Source organism: Felis catus, chromosome C2, assembly GCF_018350175.1.
Source record: "Felis catus isolate Fca126 chromosome C2, F.catus_Fca126_mat1.0, whole genome shotgun sequence".
NCBI lineage: Eukaryota > Metazoa > Chordata > Mammalia > Carnivora > Felidae > Felis > Felis catus.
The window spans coordinates 57704030-57726425 of record NC_058376.1 but is presented as its reverse complement, the minus strand read 5'-3'; the positions used below and the strand labels follow the sequence as shown (position 1 = coordinate 57726425).

General features: G+C 34.3%; 1 protein-coding gene across 3 annotated transcripts in view; it reads right to left on the bottom strand.

Moving 5' to 3' along the window:
• Positions 1 to 22396, bottom strand: part of NECTIN3 (nectin cell adhesion molecule 3) — a 134103-nt gene that overhangs the window by 72865 nt on the left and 38842 nt on the right. For all 3 annotated transcript variants that reach the window (XM_023260119.2, XM_023260118.2, XR_002745261.2), the window contains exons 2-5: positions 21867 to 22208; positions 14202 to 14498; positions 11453 to 11570; positions 7139 to 7290 (exon numbers count right to left, since the gene is read on the bottom strand). In XM_023260119.2, the coding sequence (XP_023115887.2) occupies positions 7139 to 7290; positions 11453 to 11570; positions 14202 to 14498; positions 21867 to 22208 (909 nt within the window). The remainder of the gene's footprint in view (positions 1 to 7138; positions 7291 to 11452; positions 11571 to 14201; positions 14499 to 21866; positions 22209 to 22396) is intronic.

The window sequence follows — 22396 nt, the reverse complement described above, 5'->3', positions numbered from 1 at the left end:
AAAAGCATACATTTAAACTGTGTTAGCCAAATGGGCTATATCATCAAATGAAACTAACAAAAACAAAGTAAAAACATGTTATAAAATGTTATAAAAATGTCATCGCCATGTCTATATCCCATGGGTAAGATATCTGAACATTTAGGAAATTGAAGAATTTCAACCGTATCTGTAAAATTTATTGTCACATCACTTAGTATGAAGTATCAAAGAGCAGCTAATATTTTAGAGAGAACATTCTAATAATACTTAAATATTAGATGCAAATGATCCTGTGTACTGCCATTAGATTATAGAGTAAATAGCCATTAATATTAAAAAGCAACTAAACATAAATAGTAAAAATTAAAGATTGGTTAATTCTCAATTAAGTGGATTTGTAGGTCATGTTATATAAAACTCTAGAGTTTGAAGGAAGGATGAGTTAAAAAATCTTGAATTTCTTCTTTGATAAAAAACAAATGACCCGAATGGTAATCTCCTACAATTAATTTTTAAATGAGTGGTACTGATAGAGCTTTTAAAAAAAATGATTGTTAGAAAAATACTAAATCTACATGGGGTAAGTTATTCTAAAATTACAAGCTAAAGAAAAATACTTACTGAAACAGGTTTCATCACGGAATGCCATATGTATAGAATGTGGTAAAAATTTAGCAAGTACAATATAAAATTTAACAAGTACAGTATAACTAATTTCCTATGAGTTTAAACCAATATAACAGGCAATCCTGTCAAGTACTTTGAAGTGAGTATTAGTCATCATATTATATGTAAGTGAATCAAGAGGAGTTTTAATTTGTAAGAACATATTATTCACTAGCTGAACAAACTCAATCCTAAAAAAAATTGTGGAATTGTAGAATCATTTGTAGTATAAAAGTAGTAAAAAGTAAAGCCTCCTATCATATAATGCGACCTCACAGAACCAGGATATTAAAAAATTAAATTAATTAATTAAAAATTAATCATTTGTAAGGCAACTCATGAGAAAAAGAAAAAAGTACAATAAACTGGCATCACCAGGTTTAAACAGAAGTACAAATCACTGAAATAATTATTTGTAATTCACACATTTTTGTGCACACAGATTTTAAGTTTTTGATAGGTCTTAATGAAATGCCACTTTTCTCAGAACAGTGCATATACCTGAGCTCTCACCAAGCACAAATATATATAACTCATTATTTTTACTAAGTATCCTTAAAAAAAAAATCACTGACATTTATTTCTACTTGCAACATTCTTTGTGTAAACACAGATGGATGACTACTACTTAACTCAGATTTAACAAAATACAGCTTTCAGAAAATCTAACTACCAAAAAAAAAAAAGTAACAACAACAACAACAACAACAACCTATTTAAAAATTTTATTTAATTTTGTCAGTGGTTCTAAAAATTTTTTAACCTGCCATCCCCTCCTCAAACACTGCTAAAAATAGCATAGCCTCACTATTATGATTCCATGAAAGAGGGACTGTTGCTAATACTTATTTTGTATTTTAAGCAATGGACATATGACAATGTACCCAAAACATTTATTCATGCTTTCTAATTCTTGCCCTGCTCCAAGATAACTACAATGAGAGTTAGACTCTGCGTAAATAAACAAAAGGACTATTGTGTAATCACTAACAGCTACTTATTTATCGTAATTTAAAATCCCTTCCAACAGCATTCCTTATTTTTTCAAACATTGTTTTTTGATATTATTTGTAGAATGTGTGATAAATCAGCATATAACAAAAGTAATCAACTAGTAGAGACTCAGTTCTCTACAGCCACATGAAGAAATTCGTTTTTCAAATTAATGAGTTCTGCCAAATAGGAAAACAAATAGTGCAGTAAGGCCTCTGTAGCTACAAAGCATATTTTAGCCTAATAATTACTGTGCTAAAATAATTAGTTGATTTCTTATTTCTTTTACACTTATATGAATTGTTTAAACAAAATCTAGGAATTTTAAAGTTTAAAGATTGCTAGTTAGGTGTGGATTCTTATGCCAGATATTATGCCTAGGTCCTAAAATCAACAGGATTCAAAAGTCAAGATTTGTATACCAATATACTTTGAGTTTATGGCATGGGGGAATGTATGCGATACATAAAAATTTGCTTCTCTAACTATAGACGCTGGCGAGGATGTGGGGAAACGGGAACCCTCTTGCACTGTTGGTGGGAATGCAAACTGGTGCAGCCGCTCTGGAAAACAGTATGGAGGTTCCTCAAAAAATTAAAAATAGAACTACCCTATGACCCAGCAATAGCACTACTAGCAATTTACCCAAGGGATACAGGAGTGCTGGTGCACAGGTGCACATGTACCCCAATGTTTATAGCAGCACTTTCAAGAATAGCCAAATTATGGAAAGAGCCTAAATGTCTATCAACTGACAAACGGATAAGGAAGATATGGTTTATATATGTAATGGAATACTACTTGGCAATGAGAAATAATGAAATCTGGCCATTCGCAACAACGTGGATGGAACTGGACGGTATTATGCTAAGTGAAATAAGTCACTCAGAGAAAGACAGATACCATACGCACTCGTATGTGGACCTTGAGAAACTTAACAGAAGGCCATGCGGGAGAGGAAAGAGAAAAAAAAAGTTACAAACAGAGAGGGAGGCAAACCATTAAGAGACTCTAAAATACAGAGAACAAACTAAGGTTTGATGGGGGGCAGGTGAGAGGGGAAGGTGGGTGATGGGCACTGAGGAGGGCACTTGTTGGGATGAGCACTGGGTGTTGTATGGAAACCAATCTGACAATAAAGTATGTTAAAAAAAAATTGCTCCTCTAGTCTCAAAGAGAAGTAAGAAGTACCAGGGAAAAACACACACCAAAAACAACTAGAAAAACACAATTTCCAGCAGTCATTTAGTACTGTATAAAGATTTACTGTACCTCCATGAGGAATAACTGAAGTTGAATATTGCAATCTTGGATCAATCACATCTTCCAAAATCTTACACTTAGCAATGTGGATGAACTGTATTAGAAAATTACAACTTCCTTTAAACAGAGTTGCTAACTCTACTCTGGTCTGACTAGATCTTTTAGTCTCCAGTCATAAGATATGTTCCTTTTATAAATATTTTAAAAAATCATTTCTGAAATTGTAAAATACCAATTTTAATACTGAGGTAAATATTTTTTTTCCCTAGAGGGAAAAGGATTTATTTATGTAACTTATAATAAAAAAGATCAACAACTTGATTGTTTGCTCTTAGTGAATTATGGCTTTTTATTCTGATAAAAATAAATAAAAATGGCTTTATTAGTCATTTTGGAAAGGCAGTAGTATATCTAGGATACTTAATATCCTCCAAGAAGTTCTCAGCAAAATTAACTAAACTCAACATAGTATACTGTATTAAATATTAAAGACTCTGGATAGAAAGGCAAAGTCTAATTCTTGATGATGGCTTAAAGAAAAGCATCTTATAATGCTATCTTTCTGACGTACTTAGCAATAATTCACTGATTTTTCATATTTACCCAATATTCTATTCCCCCTCTTATGAGACTTAGTAGAGGATGATCAAAAAATGTGCACAGTTTATCACCAGTGTTATGTTCTTTACCTTGTCAAAGAAAATAAAGATACATAAAAAGCACATTCTGGAGTTTTAATTTTTTCCTGATGGTTTTCTTCTCAAACAAATATTTTCATTCATGCAAGAAAAGTTGACTAAACACCTATCACATGCCAAAAATTATTGCAGATGGTGGGGATATAGTAGCGATTAAAACAGATGAAAGGACTTATGTTCTAATAGAAGTAAAAACAGCATATAAATAAAATATGAACATTTATGTGGCAATAAATACTGTAGAGAAAAATAAGGCAGAGAAGGAGACAGAAAGTAGTAAAGGGGTGAGAAAAAAGTTTCAATTTTCAGTTTTAAATATAGTTATGAAGGTGATGCTTGAGCAAAGACCTAAAGGAAGTGAGGGAAAGAGGTGTAAGGATATCTAAAAAGCTTTCCAGCAAGAGCAACAGCATGTCAAAGACTCTTGAGGTAGCAATGTGCCTGTTATGGTCAGAGAATAGCAAGGAAGCTAGCAACAAGGCCAAGGGAGCAAGAGATATAATAAAATATGAAGTCAGAGAGATAATCTAGGACCAGAGCATGTACAGACCCTTGTAATATAGTCATTGAAAGATTTGGTTTAGTTGAGGGTAAAATGAGAAGTCCACGAAAGGTTTGCAGGAGAGAAATGACATGATCTGACATGCCCTTTATAAGGATCATTCTGGCTGCTCTTCTGAGGATAAATTAAAAGTAGAAAGAATAAATGGCTGTTTTAATTGTGAAGTAAGGGTTGGGGCACCTGGGTGGCTCAGTAGGTTAAGTATCTGACTCTTGATTTCAGGCCAGGTCATGATCTCAGGGTTCATGGGAGCAAGCCCTTCATTGGGCTCTATACTGACTGCACAAAGCCTGCTTGGAATTCTCTCTCCCTCTCTCTTCCTCCCCTGCTCCACACACATACATTCTTTCGCTCTCTGTCTCTCTCAAAATAATAAACAAACAAACAAAAATAGTGAAGTAAGGGTTGCTGATGGCTTGGGTCAGAATACTCACAACAAAAGTGGAGACATAGTAAGGTTCTGCATACGACATAATGGAAGATCTGTTGATGGACTGGGTGAGATATGAGAGAACAACTGAAATCAAGAACAAGCATCAAGGTGCTGGTGAGGATGTGGAGAAACAGGAATCCTCTTGCACTGTTGGGACTGCAAACTGGTGCAGCTGCTCTGGAAAACAGTGTGGAGGTTCCTCAAAATATTAAAAATAAGAGCTACTCTATGGCCCAGCAACAGCACTACTAGGAATTTACCCAAGGAATTTACCGTATGCTGATGCATAGGGGCACATGTTCCCCAATGTTTATAGCAGCACTATCAACAATAGTCAAATTATGGAAAGAGCCTAAATGTCCATCAACTGATGAATGCATAAAGAAGATGTGGTTTATAGATTCAATGGAATACTACTTCGCAATGAAAAAGAATGAAATCGTGCCATTTGTGGCAACGCACATGGAACTGGAAGGTATTATGCTGAGTGAAATAAGTCAGTCAGAGAAGGACAGATATTATATGTTTTTACTCATATGTGGATCTTGAGAAACTGAACAGAAGACCATGGGGAAAGGGAAGGGGGAAAAAACAGTTACAAACAGAGAGGGAGGGAGGCAAACCACAAGAGATTCTTAAATACAGAGAACAAAGTAAGGGTGGATGTGGGGCTGGAGGAGAGGGGAAAGTGGGTGATGGGCACTGAGGATGGCACTTGTTGGGATGAGCACTGGCTGTTGTATGTAAGCTAATTTGAGAACAAATTATATTCATAAAAAAAAAAAAGAATAAGCATCAAGGATTAAACCCTGAGTAAATGTAAGGATGGAGTTACCAATGACAGAAGAAAGGAGGGAGACTGTTAGAGGAAGAGGGCAAGGGGCAGAAGATCAGGACCTCAGTTTTGAATGTTAAGCCATAAATGCCTATTATATTTCTACAAAGAGTTAGTGATCTTTAATAGGCAGTTGGACACGTAAGTCAAAAGTACTGGGAAATGGACCCACGATGCCAAAAGATATAAATTTAGGATATCATCAACAGAATCAGTATATATAAGAATGCCCAAATTGAGCCTCAATATTTAAATGATTACATAATAATACACTGAGCCTGAGATTTACAAATAATATCCCATACCAAACTATACAACAGAAACACAAACAAAAAGTAAGCCTTCCTCAGGTAATACGTTTTAAATATACATTCCCTGTGGCATTAAGATCCTTTAAAAAAAACCAAAACAAAAACCTTTAAGGAAAGAAAGGGAGACTAATAAACTAATATTTAATCTCAATCTGATTTCTACCAAAGCACTGCTGCTGGCAGAAAGGGCTAGCAAGGGATGTACACAGCTCTAAGCTTCCTGTGAGATTCATGCAAAAATATATTTGCATCATGCCTATCATGTGCCAGGCGCTAAGTGCTGAGTATTCAATGGTAAATGAAGCAAATGCAAAATGCTTAAATGTGAGGATGAATAATAAGTACACAAGTTAAGCATAAAACTAAAAATTGTGGGAAATGCTAACAGAAAATAATATGAGGGATTGTTCCTAGATTGAGGGATCAAAGATGGAGAATATAACATTGAAGTAAGTTTAAAATTTCTCTAAAAATCTAACTTACTTAGTTTTAGATCAGAACAGAGATAAAAACCTTAGCTATATCCACTACATAATTACCATACAAACCTGCTTTTCTCAGCGTTCTCTTCCTTTTTCCTTTAATTTTCCATTTTTAGACATGAAGATTGCTATATTCTTACAGCCAATAAGGAGATGCTCGAAATATTTTATATAATTTTTACAACTGAGCATTCCATTAATAATTTGTTATAGCCACACCCATGAATAAATGTATTTTTAGCTCTAACAGTATTTTGTGAGTATCCAAATTTATATATTCAGTCAAATGAACAGAAATGTTCCTTGTAAAATAAATGGGATGTGAAAAATCTAAGTTCTTAGTTGCTTAAGGCCTGGTAATAAGAAACATCTTAAATTTTATTTCATTAGCACATTTTCAATAGCATTCCTACTTAACCTCTCAGTATTCCAATATGATAGAGTTCCATATTGAGTGACAAAGTATGTTCTTTAATAAGCCAGGTCATCAAAGTCAATATCCCATTTTATTTGAGACACTTGTGTTGAGAGTGACAACCAAAAACAAATAAACAAACAAACCCAGTGTAAAGATGCTCTCGGTGTAAAGATGAGAGAACCTAGAAAGGTACACACTATCTATAAAAGGAATACTTAATACTATGTAACTGAAAAATTAACTATATGCAAAGGTCTTAAAATGTATATAAGCTTATTGCATAGACACTTTGACATTTCTTTAAGTAATGGCACTTTACATATGTGTTTCAGGCAGGGCTACTTTATTATATCTCTTTTAGATTATTTGGAAAACCTCACACTGAGGAATCTGTACCTTAGCAAATATAAATTGCCAATGAGAACATAGTGTTATTATTACTGCTGTTACAGGAATAATTTCATTAACTCATTTCACCAGTAGATAGTAACTTACCTGAAATGTAGATGACCTTTTGATCACTCCTTTGACCAAGGGAATTGGTCACTTTACAGACATAAACACCAGAATAATTGAAAGTCAATGGATGGACAAAATGAAGAGTATTGTCTGAAGCCAATAAACCATCAGGCCACTGTCCATCTAACCTAGATTTTAAAAAGCATGAAATTATTTTATGTATCGTCAGACTTTATTCACAGACAGCTATTTAAATAAGATACCACACTTTTGAGATATTAGTAAAAGAACTGGCATTCTTTAGGTAAAATTCACCATGAAATCAAAGTATATAAGATGTGAATTGTCAATAAAAATGAACAGACAAAAATCCATGAAGAATACCCACTCTTTCAGGAAAAAAAAAGTAAATAAATAACCATTCTTTCAAAATACTAAATGACAGAAGTGGAAGTAGGCCAACATATTAGAATGGGAAAGAAGGAGAGAAAAAATTATGTGATTTTAAGACTCAAATTCAGAAAATTGGAAAATTAGAAAAATGTATTATTTGAAGACATACAGTATCAAAGGAATTACAAATAATTCTCAGTGAATACATCAATTCATGATATATCTATAAATTCCTTAATGGAAAGCCAACTCATTTAAGTACATAGTAATGTTTTAGCACCTTCTGTAACATATTTAAACAGCATTATTTCATACTGAGCAAATTTATACTATGCCCCATCCAAAGAGGATTAGTTTCTAAAGCATCAAAAAGGGTCTTCTTATAAAATAATCTCAATTTTAAGGTGGGCATCTGGGACAGTAAAAACCAAGACACCATTTTGGCATCAATAAAAACTTTTTAAAAATAGAGGTCTATACTAATTTGGCTCTAAGACGTCCTGTTATACATTAGCATAAACCACAATAAGAATAAAATCCCACTGCAATGGGACTAAGTATACTGTTATACATCATATCGCCAAATTTAGGGTACCAAAAAATACACCAATTTATTTTGAAATTATTTCTAAAGTCCATGAGTAATTTTTTTAAGAGGACAAAAAGTCAAGTAAACCCAGGCACTCAAGTATTATGGTTTGAACTAAGATTTTCAAAAAGTCCATTCATTCATTCACTTGGCTATCCACTACTTAGTTACCAGTAGCTTACTACTAATCATACTCTACTCTGTTAGTGCTGCTGAGATTCACAAGTAAATAAGATCAGGTTCTTGCTTTCAATGATCTAAGTATATAGTAGAAGACCAACAACTAATTACAAAGGGAATAAGAATAAAAAAAAAAACAATAAAAAGGTAGAAAGAAACAAAACCAACACTGGACCATAAGAGGAATGATTTTGTTCTTCAAATCCCAGGGTAGTAGATAAAAGAACAATCAAAATCTTTTACAGTGCTGGAACTTCAATTTAGCACTGAAGAAAAAAGATAATATTCTCACATGGCTTAAAAACAGAAACACCCTGGGGCGCCTGGGTGGCTCAGTCGGTTAAGCGTCCGACTTCAGCTCAGGTCACGATCTCGCGGTCCGTGAGTTCAAGCCCCGCGTCAGGCTCTGGGCTGATGGCTCAGAGCCTGGAGCCTGCTTCTGATTCTGTGTCTCCCTCTCTCTCTCTGCCCCTCCCCCGTTCATGCTCTGTCTCTCTCTGTCTCAAAAATAAATAAACGTTAAAAAAAAAAATTAAAAAAAAAAAAAAAAACAAACAAACACCCAGCCTTCTTCTTTTTTTTTTTTTTTTAATTTTTTTTTTCAACGTTTATTTAGTTTTGGGACAGAGAGAGACAGAGCATGAACGGGGGAGGGGCAGAGAGAGAGGGAGACACAGAATCGGAAACAGGCTCCAGGCTATCAGCCCAGAGCCTGACGCGGGGCTCGAACTCACGGACCGCGAGATCGTGACCTGGCTGAAGTCGGACGCTTAACCGACTGCGCCACCCAGGCGCCCCACCCAGCCTTCTTCTAAGAAGACTTTGAAAAGAACACTAGTACAAGCACACGCTTTCAAAAGGTGAACATTTTCTAGGAGGGTGAGAATGAATATGGAGTGTATAAATCTTATCAATTATCTCTCTGCACTTTGAGGCCCAAATTCTAATCCCTTTAATTCTGAGAAATAGAAAAATGGCTTATAATCCTTTAAAGTTGCTTATTCAAATAAGCCATAGTCATAAAAATCTAAATATCACATTAAACTCACAGCAAATGAGATGCTAAGCACTTTCTATGCTATTTCACTTATGCTACTTCGTTTATATTCATTGTCTCTACTCTCACAACTCTATGACATACTTTTATCAGTGAGGAAACAAAATTAGAGAGATTAGGCATCATACTCAAAAAGACATCTAGGAATGGAACTCAGAATTGTGTAACTTTTAAAAATAACCTATCACACATCTTAACCAAAGACTGTTTCTCACTTTTAGGAAAATGTAAATGAAAAAAACCTTCTCTACTTTAAAAACTGTATCTTTGCTTAAAGACAACAGATGTATCAAATATACTGTTTCCTTGCTCCCACAAAATCCCACCTAAAACAAGGGTAAAGGAATTGAAAACTATTAACCCACAAAGAAAAACAAAACAGGAGACACAATTCATCAGACAAGATGTTTCAACAAACTTTCAGAAGACGGAAAAAAGATGGCAAAAACAATACATGCTTTAAGCCATTCAATCAAGATTGATTTTTATCTCCAGGGGACAACTGGCATGTCTGGAGACTACAGGGTTGGGAGGAGGGGGGCATGGTTTGAGGCCAGGGATGCTGCTAAACATACTGCAATTCACAGGACTGCTTCCCACAACAAAGATTTATCCAGCCCAAAATGTCAATAGTGCCAAGGCTGAAAAACTCCACTCTGGGCTGAAGAAGTGCTTCCAGAAGGCATATGAATGGGAAGGCAGCCAATGTGCTCCAAAGAACCCAAGATTTGGAGTTTGACTCACTGTACTACAGAAAGCCAGAGTGAAGCAGAGGGCTAAGAATTAATGAGATTAGTTGAAAGTTGAAAAAAAAATAATGGACTCCTCTCAACTCTGTACAGATACTAGACACTTTTGATTTAGAAATAAGAATGAATTAAAAAAAAAAGAATGAATTAATATACTCAATAAAAAAAAAAACTGGCCATGAAAAAAAAAGACTTTCACTCTTCCTAAGTGACATCTGAAGCTTCTCCAGGCGAAGAATCCTCTCACCTGATCACTCTAAATGGAATCTACTAATGAGTAATTCCCACTCTAAAGACAGAGTTTCCACTCAGCATTTTATTTTAATACATCACTGTGAAACGACTGGACAACTGAGAAAATTAAGGAATAGCTACAAAATGAAAGACCAAACAAAAAACAAAAGAACTTGAAGCAGAAAAAAACTCTCTGAGGAAATAACGTTAGTACTGTATTCTTGGGAAAAAACAAAAAGACATTATATCCATAAAATAAGAAAAAAATGCTATGAAAAGAACAGAGAAATAAGAAAATGCTCTTAGAAATTAAATACACCCCCAAAATGTTTTAAATCAATAAGTCAATTAGGGAAAATAAATCAAGGAAATCTAGGAGAAACAAAAAATTGTCTGAAAAATAAGAAAGGATATTCAGTATACAAAAAATAGGTCTGGTAAACCAAAAAAAAAAAAAAAAAAAAAAAAAAAAAAAAAAAAAAAAGGAGGGAAATGACCAAAAAGATGAGAAAATTATACACAGTTGACAGATACAAGTCTCAAGACTAAAGGGGGGCCCTAAATACTGAGAAAAATGAGTGAAAATCTTAGTATAACAGTTTGAAATTTCACAGATAAAGAGAATTAAGGATATTCTTTGAGGCTAAGAATTCTTAGCCTCAGGGAAAACAAAGATCTTAGACAAAAGAAAACAGAATTCCAGTATACTACGTAGTTCTCAGTAAATAGTATTTACTTGTCATAGGGAGGCAAACAATGACTACAGAGTTTAACTAAAAGTAGCTGAATTTCACTGGGACTCATAAAGGTAGGAATATGTGTATGGGTATGTTTGTGTGTGAAGGGGTAGATATAAAATTAAATTTTCATCTGCCACAATAGTCAATAAATAGTATAAGAAGTAGCAATTTAAGACCTATGATGGTAACTACCAGAAGAAACTGCTAAAAAGGAGCCTCTGAGAAACAGAACTGCAGGGATAGAAAGGTAGGGGAGAGGTGGGACAGGAGAACACTCAGAAATGCTTAATTTAATTTTCAACTGTTACTACGATCATGTATTACACAGATTAAAAAAAAATTAATTATGCATTTAAGAATACTTTTCACTTTATATAATTTCTCTTTAGAAGTATCTGACATTATTACCTGCTCCACACAGATTTGAAGGGTGGTGGATTTGCATCAGCATTACACTTGAGATTAACACCTTTTCTTCCTACAAACCAATTCCCATCATAGCCTGTTACTGAAACCTCAGGAGCATCTATAAAATAAATGCATAACAGGACAAATTATCTTTTGTTAGTGATAAATGCAATATATAATGACAAAGCATTAAGATAATAGACTGGAAAACAGTAGTTAATATATTAGTTGACTGAAACTGCACGAATGTACAATGAGTACCCAAACCCTAGGCAGCTGTAAGCATGTACAGTTCTAGTTATTATGGGCACTGAATGTAACAATATTCACAAACCTATAATCACCAAGAACAAAATATAAGAGTTCTATTATGAGAAACACAGATATATAAACAAAGGAAATACATTACACCGCTTACTTGGATGAGACGTGGCATTTAAATACCAAGTCACCATATAAAACTGTCTTAAAAAATGTTTAATCTGAAAGAAAATATCCCCTAAGAGATACAAAATCAATTACAGAGATTAGACTCTCTGTATACGGGTAAGTAGAGATGGAATGTGACATAAACTTTCTAAGGCTAAAATTAAAACTAAAGTAAGTTATCTATGGCCTCAACTGTTCTAAAACATGAAATTTTATCCATTGCACCCAAACATCCTTTGGTATACGTGCAACATAATTAGTTAAATGAGCAATTATCCATACCTACTAGCAATACAAATTTATGCCTTCCAACTATACAATCCAATACTAACCATTCATTCAACCATTATATTGTCTAACTCCTAATAAGTGGCAGGCACTATTGTAGGCATTTGGTATACATATAGACTCTGTATTCATAAAACGTATTTTCTAATAGCTTTTAATAAGGAAGGGAATAATTTAAAAGTATGTGATAAAAACCTATTACGAGAGCCAAGAAAGAAAAGAACAGGATGATACAGAGAAGATAAGAAGGGCCTAATTTAGATTGGGGATGGGGCTGAGGAAGGTCATGAAAGGCTTCCTAAGGGAATGTCACTTTATGCATGGTACAGGGGCCCTGCTGTGAGTTATACAGTAAACTAGATAAATAGTACATGACCAGGTGGGAAGTTACAGAGGGACCAGGTCAGTTTAATTCTGGCAGGGAAGCTTGATCTACTGTCAAGCAAGGTTTACAAAACAGTGGTAACAAATTAAACTTTTACTAAGGAACAATTAACTACCTCAGTAATTTTAAGAAAGGCCTGCCTCATAAATGCAAAAATTAACAATCATTTTTATAACTTAAAATTGGTACCATAAAATGTTACTGAAAGAACAGTACAGATATCTGTGTGTTTACCTTCTTTTACTAAGAGGAAGGAACAAGTACTAAGTAAGGTATTCCCAAAGAATACCTCCAAATTTTGATATGAATTTTGGATATAAGATTTTATCTCTTTAAACTTTGTTCACATGTTTTATAGGTGCCAATTAAAGAAAAAAAAGTCATGAGTATTCTAACATTTAAAGAACAAGTCAATAAATCTAAGCCATAATTATATGTCTTACATTAAAAGAAATATTTTTATATATTTAGGATTGCATTCAAGCAAACACCAACCAAAAAAGAATAACATACATAATACAAATTGAAGAAAATGTCAGTCATTACTAAATATAAGGAAGGACAAAATATATATGAGGAAAATATTAATAGTACTTACAATTGGGATCTGAATTTTACAAGAAAAAGGAAAAAGTTAAGTCTGTGAAAGTAAGGTAGGAAAAGGAAAAAGAGAAATTTTAATTGGATTCTCCAAAGAAGTGAAAAGAAGGTATCTGCACTCCAGAATAAAATGGTAATAACATTCACATAAGATTAAGTTCCCAAGTTCAACCCTATAAATGTTGAAAAAGATTCTCAGAATTAGCTTTAGAAATCATTACACCAAGTGCAATGAATATGTGCAATTTAAAAATCCATGCATGTCATATCAAAAACAAAACACTAAGAATGAAAACTGTAACACCACCTATTCATTTTCATTATCCTTGTTATAAGCTAGCTGCATTACCACTTTTTCTTCTCAAAATTTTTAAGTGCTACATAAAGAACATATCAACAACTGAGAAAATGTACAGGAAAAAGTACACACACATACATATATACATATACAAACTTCACACACAAGGGAGCATCCCTTAACCAAAAAAAAAAATACAAGACGGGCCAAGCTTTGAACTTATCTACAATGGTTATGATCCCAATGATATCTTTAACATACTGTCTTACTCTATAACATGATCAAGAAAATCAGATGAGAAACAATAATAAAAAACATGGGTTTTCACTCTAATTAAAATGCATCTAGGCAGTGAAAGATTTTTGCTGAAAACATCATGGGTAGTATCAATAAAACTGAGTAACAGCTATATTAATTGGATTAGAGAAGTTTGTCTCAAAGTATTGCACATTTTGAGGTATAAATATTTCCATAATTTGCTTAAGTCCAGTCTAAAAAGGATACGATTAAATAATTTTAAGTTGGGACTCTCCATCTTTACAAACTAATAAAAAATGTTCTGGTTAAATGAAATTTCCATGAAAATATTTTTAAAAATTAAGAAAGAAAAGGTCAACAAGGAAAAGCTGTAAGAATATCTGAATACTAAATATTCAAATTAAAAAGTCTGACATAGAATTATGTCAAAGGAAGAAAATTAAAATAAAATGCATGATATGTTTCAAAAGCAGATGTTATGGTTTACTTACACTGTATATCTAATATGAAAGAATATCGGATGTCCTTTTCCAAGGCTGGATGTTTTACAACACAAGTAATTCGCCTTCCTCTAGCAAATCTGGTTGGAAACAGCTTATACTGACTGACAATTGTTGCCGTTTCATTTGGAAAAGAAGTTGTAGTGGATTCCATTTCACCAAGATCACCTTCCCAGTCAATGTGTGCAACTGGTTTTCCAGTGGCTGCGATACAAATGGCTGCTACCGTTTCATTTCCTCCATCAATTAAAGAATCTGGCCCTTTTATCAGGCTCACAGTGGGTTCAACTGTTTAAATTAAAAAAAAAAAGTAGTTACATCTCAATTAAGAATATATTTACATCCTTCCAAGCCATATCTAACCATATTTCATAAACTTAGAAGCAAAGGCCTATAAAATCTACACACACACTTTTAAGTAATACCAACATCAACTGGATTCTTGGAACAAGAGAGGATCATAAACCAAGGCAAATAAGAAGCTAAGCAAGACTTTATAATCTTGAAGACGGTTCTCCCTAGCAGAGATACGTTTTTCTTTATAGGGACCGATGAGTTCTCCCCAGTTAGTATATGAAAATGTCCTGTAAGTTGGATCATAATTTCCATTATGAGATTGTAAGTACTATCACTCTGCAAGGGGGAAGAATGTAGTTTTTAGACATACAGCTTCATTTTGCAGCAAAAATGTTTACAGAAAATATAAATTAAGTTACCAGTATGGAACCTACATTGTTAAAGTATAATGTCAATAATAGTTATGCTTAGAATGTAGATGACATTACCTTTTTCTAGTATAAGAAAGCTCCTCAGCAGGTGAAAAGTAACCGTAATGCTTAGGCGCTTTCAATCTACCTTCCATTATACTAACTATCTCTTCACATTTTCCAGCAAATTTTATGTGCTTCTTTCTGTATAAATTCCTCAGTCTCACTTCAGGAATTATTTGGCGCAAGCCTATAGCTTATTCCGTACATTAAATTTTTATCCCAATAACTTTTATTCATTTCTAAAATTTCCAACTAGTTCTTTCAGTGCCATCTGTTCTTGATTTGTATCTATCTTTTTTTGTTTCATAATTACCTCAAGGCGTATTGATATTTTCCTTATGTATTTCCCTATGTATTTTACAAGATGTACTGCTGTAAAATAGCAATGGGAAAAGTACATACAACACATGTAATGAACACTTTATAGTAAACATCTATGTAACCACCATACATCTTAATAAAAAAAAAAATAGCACCTCCCAAGTTCCTCAACATGCCTCTTCCTGACCTTGACACCTACCGGCCCAAGTATGAATCCATTTTTGGAAATATATTTTTACTTACTTTTCATGATAGGTCTACAAGCAACACATGCAAACCTAAAAACAGTTGCATTTTACCTATTTCTGAACTTTACACAAATAATATTGGACTATATGCATTTTTGTAACAGTTTTTCTTTGACTCAACTTTGTGTTCCTGAGATTAATTTATTTGAGAACAATTAGCCTTAGTTTATTATTTTGGAATTCATTTTTTTAACTTTTAATTTTTAGATCATTTAAATTTACATGCAATAGTATAAATTATTAATTTTAACTGCTGTACGGTTTATTTACCATTGGACATTGGCGCAGTTTCCTGTTTGGAGTAAACAATTTTATAAGAAACATTCTCATTCATGTACCTTGGCATATTTGTGCAGATGCCTCTCTAGTCTGTCCCTTATAGTGGAATTAGTACTATTTTTATTTTCAATTTTACCAGATAATGCCAAAAAAGCTTTTTAAGGTACCAAATGACTCCCAATATTAGAGCTCCTCTTGGTCCAAAGACTCACCACAAGTTGATACTGACTTCCCAATGTTTGTGAATCTTGTATGTATATAATCATATTATCATCGAGACTGTATTTTTAATTTCTCACATTATGAATGAGGTTAAGGATCTTTTCATGTTATAGGCTATTTGGAATTTCTTCTGCAAAATGCCTATTAAAACCAATTGCTTTTACTTACTGATTTGGGAAAAGAGCCCTTTTTTGATGATATATGCTAAAAAAAATACCCTCTACTGGTTTAGGATCTTTTTGCTCTACGATGTGTTTTGGTAAGCAGAAATTTTTAATTCAAATGTACCAAAATTTATCAGTTTTCAGTTACCTTTTATGGTTAACTGCTTTTATATGCTAAAAATTACTTCTCTACTTCAAGGCAAATTATTATGTATTTTTTTAAATAATTTCTTCTCTGCAGAAATTTTATAGACTGACTTATCTCTTCAAATGTTAAGTGATGCTGTTTCATAGTCTGTGTCTGATAACTCCAACATCTTGTATCTTTGCAGGTCTGTTTCTATTGTCTGATTTGTGCTGGCTGCTGCTTGTGGGGTTTTCTTTATTTGTATGCCTGCCTACTCAAGGAAATTATATGCCTGTGTCTGAATAATTAAGAGAGAAATAATCCGGGGTCTAAAATAAGGTAGTTTTCTTCCAGACCAGAAAAGGTTGGACTTTTCTTCTACCAATCTCCTGAAATCTCTAAGCAGTCTAGGATCTCCTGAACTTATTAAGATCAGACCATTCAGGGGCGCCTGGGTAGCTCTGTCAGTTGAGTGTGGGTTCAAGCCCTGTGTCAAGGCTCCGTGTCGACAGCTTGGATTCTGTGTGTCTCTCTCTCTCTCTCTGCCCTTTCCCCGCTTGCGTGCTCTCTCTCTCAAAAATAAAAACATTAAAAAAAATTTTTTTTTTTTAAATCAGACCACTCAGGTAATCATAAACCTAGAAGTCTGTAAGAAGGCTGGTTTACTTCTAGTTTACTACTATTCTGAAAAATGTAAGCTTTGGATACCAAGTGAATAAAAGAAGGGTTACTAGACATCCCATCTTGAGCAAAACTACACTTAGAAGTTTGTCTCTGTTTTCTCAAGGCTCTCAAAATCTCAAAATCTCAGGTGTTTCTTCTGAATTCTCAAAAGCCCTCAGGTGGAATGCAGCTTTCAGTACTAGGCTTATTTCTGTTTTTACCTTCTCCTAGATTTTGGTCTAGTTAGATTTCTCACTATATTCTTACCTCTTTGAAGCTTTCGGTGGTATTTTATACTGCATCCCTCCTATGGGAGAGTTGGTCTGAATAACTTATGCCATCATTAATAAAAGCTTTTATCTTTGAGGAGCTTTAAAAAATTATTTTAAAGTCAATTTTAAACTGCTATTTTTGTCTCCTATGAAGGGAATAAATCTCCTAGTTGTAGATTGTATTGGCTTTCTGAAGTTACTTTTCTCATATACCTCAATATTTTAGTTAACTTCTCTGCACCCTTCCCTGTCTAGCACTTTTGCTGTTGCTTCCTCTGAAGATTCTACCAATGCCCTTCTGTACTCTGAATGGGGAGAATATGAAGTTTTCCCAGCCCTGTGTGAACACCAGAATTGTTGGTTAGATCTACTGCTTTCTGCTGGTTCTTTCCTCCACCTCAAAAGTTTCCTCTCACACATACACACATCAGTACTAAACCAAAAAGACTTGAGAGTGCCCTTCTGTAGATCTCTAAAGCACGCACTCTCTCTCTCTCTGATGCTCTCTGCTTTCCAGTATTCTCCTCCACAAATTCTAATCACCTATCCTCCCTGAATTCCAATGTCTCTTTTACTCTCCCTGAAACCATCATTCTCTGCTTCAAATCCTTGTCAGTGAGCTGTAGCCTGGAAACTGCCTAAAGAGGAAGCTAGAACACTGTAGGGACTCGCTTTGTTTTCCTTCTTTCAGGGATCATAATCCTACACTGCCTATTGTCCAATGACTAAAAACTTTCTTATTTGCCTGGTTTCTTGTTCTTAGAGAGAGGGTAAATCCAGTCCCTGTCATTCCATCATGCACAGCAATGGAATTTTTTTTACTGCAAAAGCAGTATTTCTAAAAATTGGAAAAACGGGAAAATTATCCACAACTACAATATCCTAATGCAGTCATTTTCACCTTCTTCCACTTCTCTTTATTTCTTTTTCTAGTTTCTATCTGGATATATATTTTTTGCTTCCCCCCCCCCAAGCACTTTCTTAACCATAATTCTCAACACTTTTCTTAACCATAATTCTAACAACTATGTAATATCCCATCAAGACAAGTAATCAACTAGGTACATAGTAATCAACTATGGGACACTTGTTAAATTTTCCCAAAGGTTTTTTGTTGTATCACATTCCCTTAATTTGGGTTCTATTACCACCACTGCACTGAGACTCTAAGGTCACCACGTAAACTACAGGCTCAATATTTTTGTATGCCTATTTTCTTTGACTAACTTCACAGAATTTGATATTTTGGTGCAGTTCTTCACATTCATTTCCCAAAGAACTAAGTACTAATGCCTTAAAGTATCTGCTGTAAGTAATGAATTACTTTCTGGGCTATGCATTTAGAATGATACTAGCTGTGCACCATCCTTAGGAAAACTGAAAAAAAATGGTTATTCAAATCATGTCTGTAGGGCTTAATTCTCCCTGTGGTAAAAGCTGCTAGAGTAATCTTAAAAATTTTATCTTGTCATCATGTAAGTAGTATTACTTTGCCCGAGTTTTTCTCAAAGCTCTCTTTATTTGTTTCTTCTAACCTCTGCCTTAATAAATACTGGGTCCTGGGGGCCTTCAGTTACTTTTTGCATCTGCCTTAATTAAAAACTTTTATCTGATATACACTATTATCCAGATGATCTCTAATTCAATTTTGATACAGGGCTTGACTCCACAGTTTCTAACTACCAACTAGTATTTTTTGCCTATATATCCTCAAACTCAATAAAACAAATGCTGAACTCATTATCTTAGCCTCCCAACCTCAACACCTGGTTTTCATTCAGACACGCCCACTGGAGTTAATAGTAACATAACTTATTCAATCACGAGGGTTCAAAACCTGTTATGCTCAAAGCTCCCTTGTTTCTTGTATCCAATCAGTTAGAAAGTCCTGACAGTTATTCCTATATAATAGCTTCCTTCTTTCCTCAAGTGGCAGAAATTAGAAAATTAATTTCAAGTCTTCATGTCCTCATGGCTGAAGGATTATGATTTTGGGACTTCTTCATTTCAATCCATCAAAAACACCAGACCGATCTTCATAAATCACAATTTTCACCACATTACTCCCTAAATCAAGTCTACTATGAATTAAGTATCCCTATAAGCACAGTGAAAGCACAGTGCTTCTCAAACTTTACTCTGCATATGAATCATTTAGCTATTCTGCTAAAATGTAGACTTACCATTCATTAAGTCTGGGAGGGGCCTGAAATTCTGTATTTCTAACAAACTCCCAAGTGATACCAATGCTGCTGGTTCAGGAACCATATTTTACACAACAAGAGTCTGAGAGTAGGAAAAGGGAGGCAAGCACAGTACCTTACACTAACTTGGCATTTCCAGTAATACAAAGCTCAAATTCCCCATCCTAACCTTCAAGTTACTTTAATGCAGTCCTACTCAACTCTCTAGTCTTTAATTCTTGTGCTTTATATAAATCCTATAAGCAATCAACAAATTATTCAGTGGTTCCACTAATGAGGGTTCTCAACAGTAAGTGATCTCTCCTCTCTTCTCCTCTCCCAGAGGACACCCGGCAATGTCTAGAGACACTCTCAGTTGTCATAACTGAAGGACTGCTACTAGCCATCTGGTGCGCAGAGGTCATGGATGCTGCCAAACAGTCTACAATGGACAGGACAGCTCACTACAACAAAGAATTTCAGCCCAAAATGTCACCAATGTTGACACTAAAAAACTGCCCAAATGTGTATTGTTTTCTGCCTCCCTACACTGGCTCACTTGTTCTCCCTACACTTACTTCCCTTCTTCTTACCCAAAACCTACCCAAAATTCAAAGCTGACTCAACTATTTTTTTTTTCTACACCACCTCTGTAGACTAAAAAGCTCACCAATCCATCCCTATCCTCTACTTAAATAACATTTAAAAGGGCATGACTGCTATATACTAGGAACCCTTGTAGGCTTTAGATAAAGTTAAATTTTAAAGTACATAGTTGCAGTCCACCATGTGTTTCTAACGGAGAAAACACATAGTAAACAGTGTGGAAACTGCTGCAATAGACAAGCTCAAGATACAATGGCAAAAGAGCCAAAAGAGAAAAACACCAAATTGCAAGGGGTTATATATTTCAACAATGGCTTCTAAAAGGATGTGGTCTGACGAATAGCAGTTAAATAGAAGAACGTAGGAGGAGAGAGACAGGAAGAAAAAGGCAATCCAACCAGAAAGAAAAACACATGTAAAACATAAACAGGTATTACCAGAACTGCAAATAGTTTATCATGATTATTAAATTTGGGTTGTAGGAAAAGTGAAGAAAGGGATGGAACAGAAGAAGCTAGAGATATAGGCATGGGTAAAATCGTGACTAGTCTTGTCTTATAAACAGTCTTGAGTTTTAAACCACTGAATATTGTATTAATTCAAGGGGAATTACTAAAATTTAAAGCAAATAAAAGTTTATTCGCATGAGCTCCCTCTTCCACACATAAACTATTACTTTCTAGATACTGAACTTTTGTTGGGACCTTTTTTACCCTGATGGCCTGCACTTGATTTTTCAGATATTTATGCCTTGCCTTCTAATCAAACATTCCTCAAAAGTATCAATTTCATTAATGTGAGTTACATATCCCCACAGCTGTTAGGGCAGTATTACAAACATATCAAGTCTTCAAGAAGTTAGTTTCATTTCTATTTTTAAATAGTATCTCTAAACATGAAAAAATATCTACCAAAGTTGGAAAAAACTGCTTTCCTGCATTTCAGAGACCCTGAAATTATGCCTTTAAATACCAGGGGCTAGTTACTTTTTTTGTCTCTCTGAAAGCTGGAACTAAGACCAACTAAGGAGTACAAGCAGTTTTTATGAGCATTTAACATCTGGAAGGAAAGTGAAGGAGGACTGAGGAGGGGAGCTATCACAGGTGGGCAAACAGGTAGATGGAGAGCAAAGACCTCCTGTTAAAGGAGTACTATTCTGGGTGGAAATGGCTCAGGTTGCTATTACTCTTTAATCCTTATTCTGTTATTCCAAAAGTATAAACCAGTATTTTCAAACTACTGTCCTTTCACTGTAAGTGGTTAATAAGCTCATTTTAGATTCCACCATAGATTCTAACAGTTATCAGAAAAAGGCAGAAGATTGTTCATTACAATCAACAGCCCAAGATTCCAACAGCTATAAAATCCACAGGAGCAGAAATAAAATTTGATTTCAGAAACAAACATGAGGTGTATCAATGAGCTCTAAGACAATGGACATTTAAATAAATGGAAAAACTTATTTAAAGATGGTAATTTAAAGTTTGAAAATTTAAGAACACTGAAAATGTCAAAAACACTCAACACTTAGTATTATACATAAAAAATAATCTTTCATGAAGAAAGGAAAATAGCTAAGAACCACACAGAATCACATAAATGGGTAGGGTAGATACAGACAAAATTTTGTTTAAATTGAGAGGCTAGAATTACAGAATTTTAAGACAGAACTTGAAAAATCGTATTTGAATTATTTAGAAACTATATATATATATATTTTTTCAATCATTTTAAATTCTTGAAATATTTTTATTATAATCCTTGCCACTACCACCAAAATATGTAATTCAAGCATACCTACCTAATACAGTTACAGTTGTAGAGGACTGAGCATTTCCAAGCGGGAATGTAACAGCTTTGCATATGTACTTTCCAGAATCAGAGAATCCTATGTTATGTAGAGTAATTGTAGCATCATTAAGTGAATAGTTTTTAAACAAGACTCTTCCCTGATATTCTCCTTGAACAGAGAATCCATACTGAGGATGATGAACTGCAACAGTCTGTGAACTTTTGCCATGGATCTTCTCCCATGAAATTTGTGTTATAGTTTCATTTACTTCAATTAAACACTTCAATGAAACATTCTTTCCCCATACTGCTGTGACATGTGGCTCCACAATAATTGGCCCAGCTAAGGCACCTATGGGGGAAAAAAATAGTTCTTAAAATGGAAATAAGTTATACTAACATCTGATCATTCTCCTCCCACCTTCTTCCTGTTTCCCTCTGCCTCTCCCACTTCCCCTTCTACAGGTGCTCACATGCCCATGAGCACGTGCACGCGCGCACACATGTTTATGAATAAGTAACAGGAAGGACTCAAAAGAG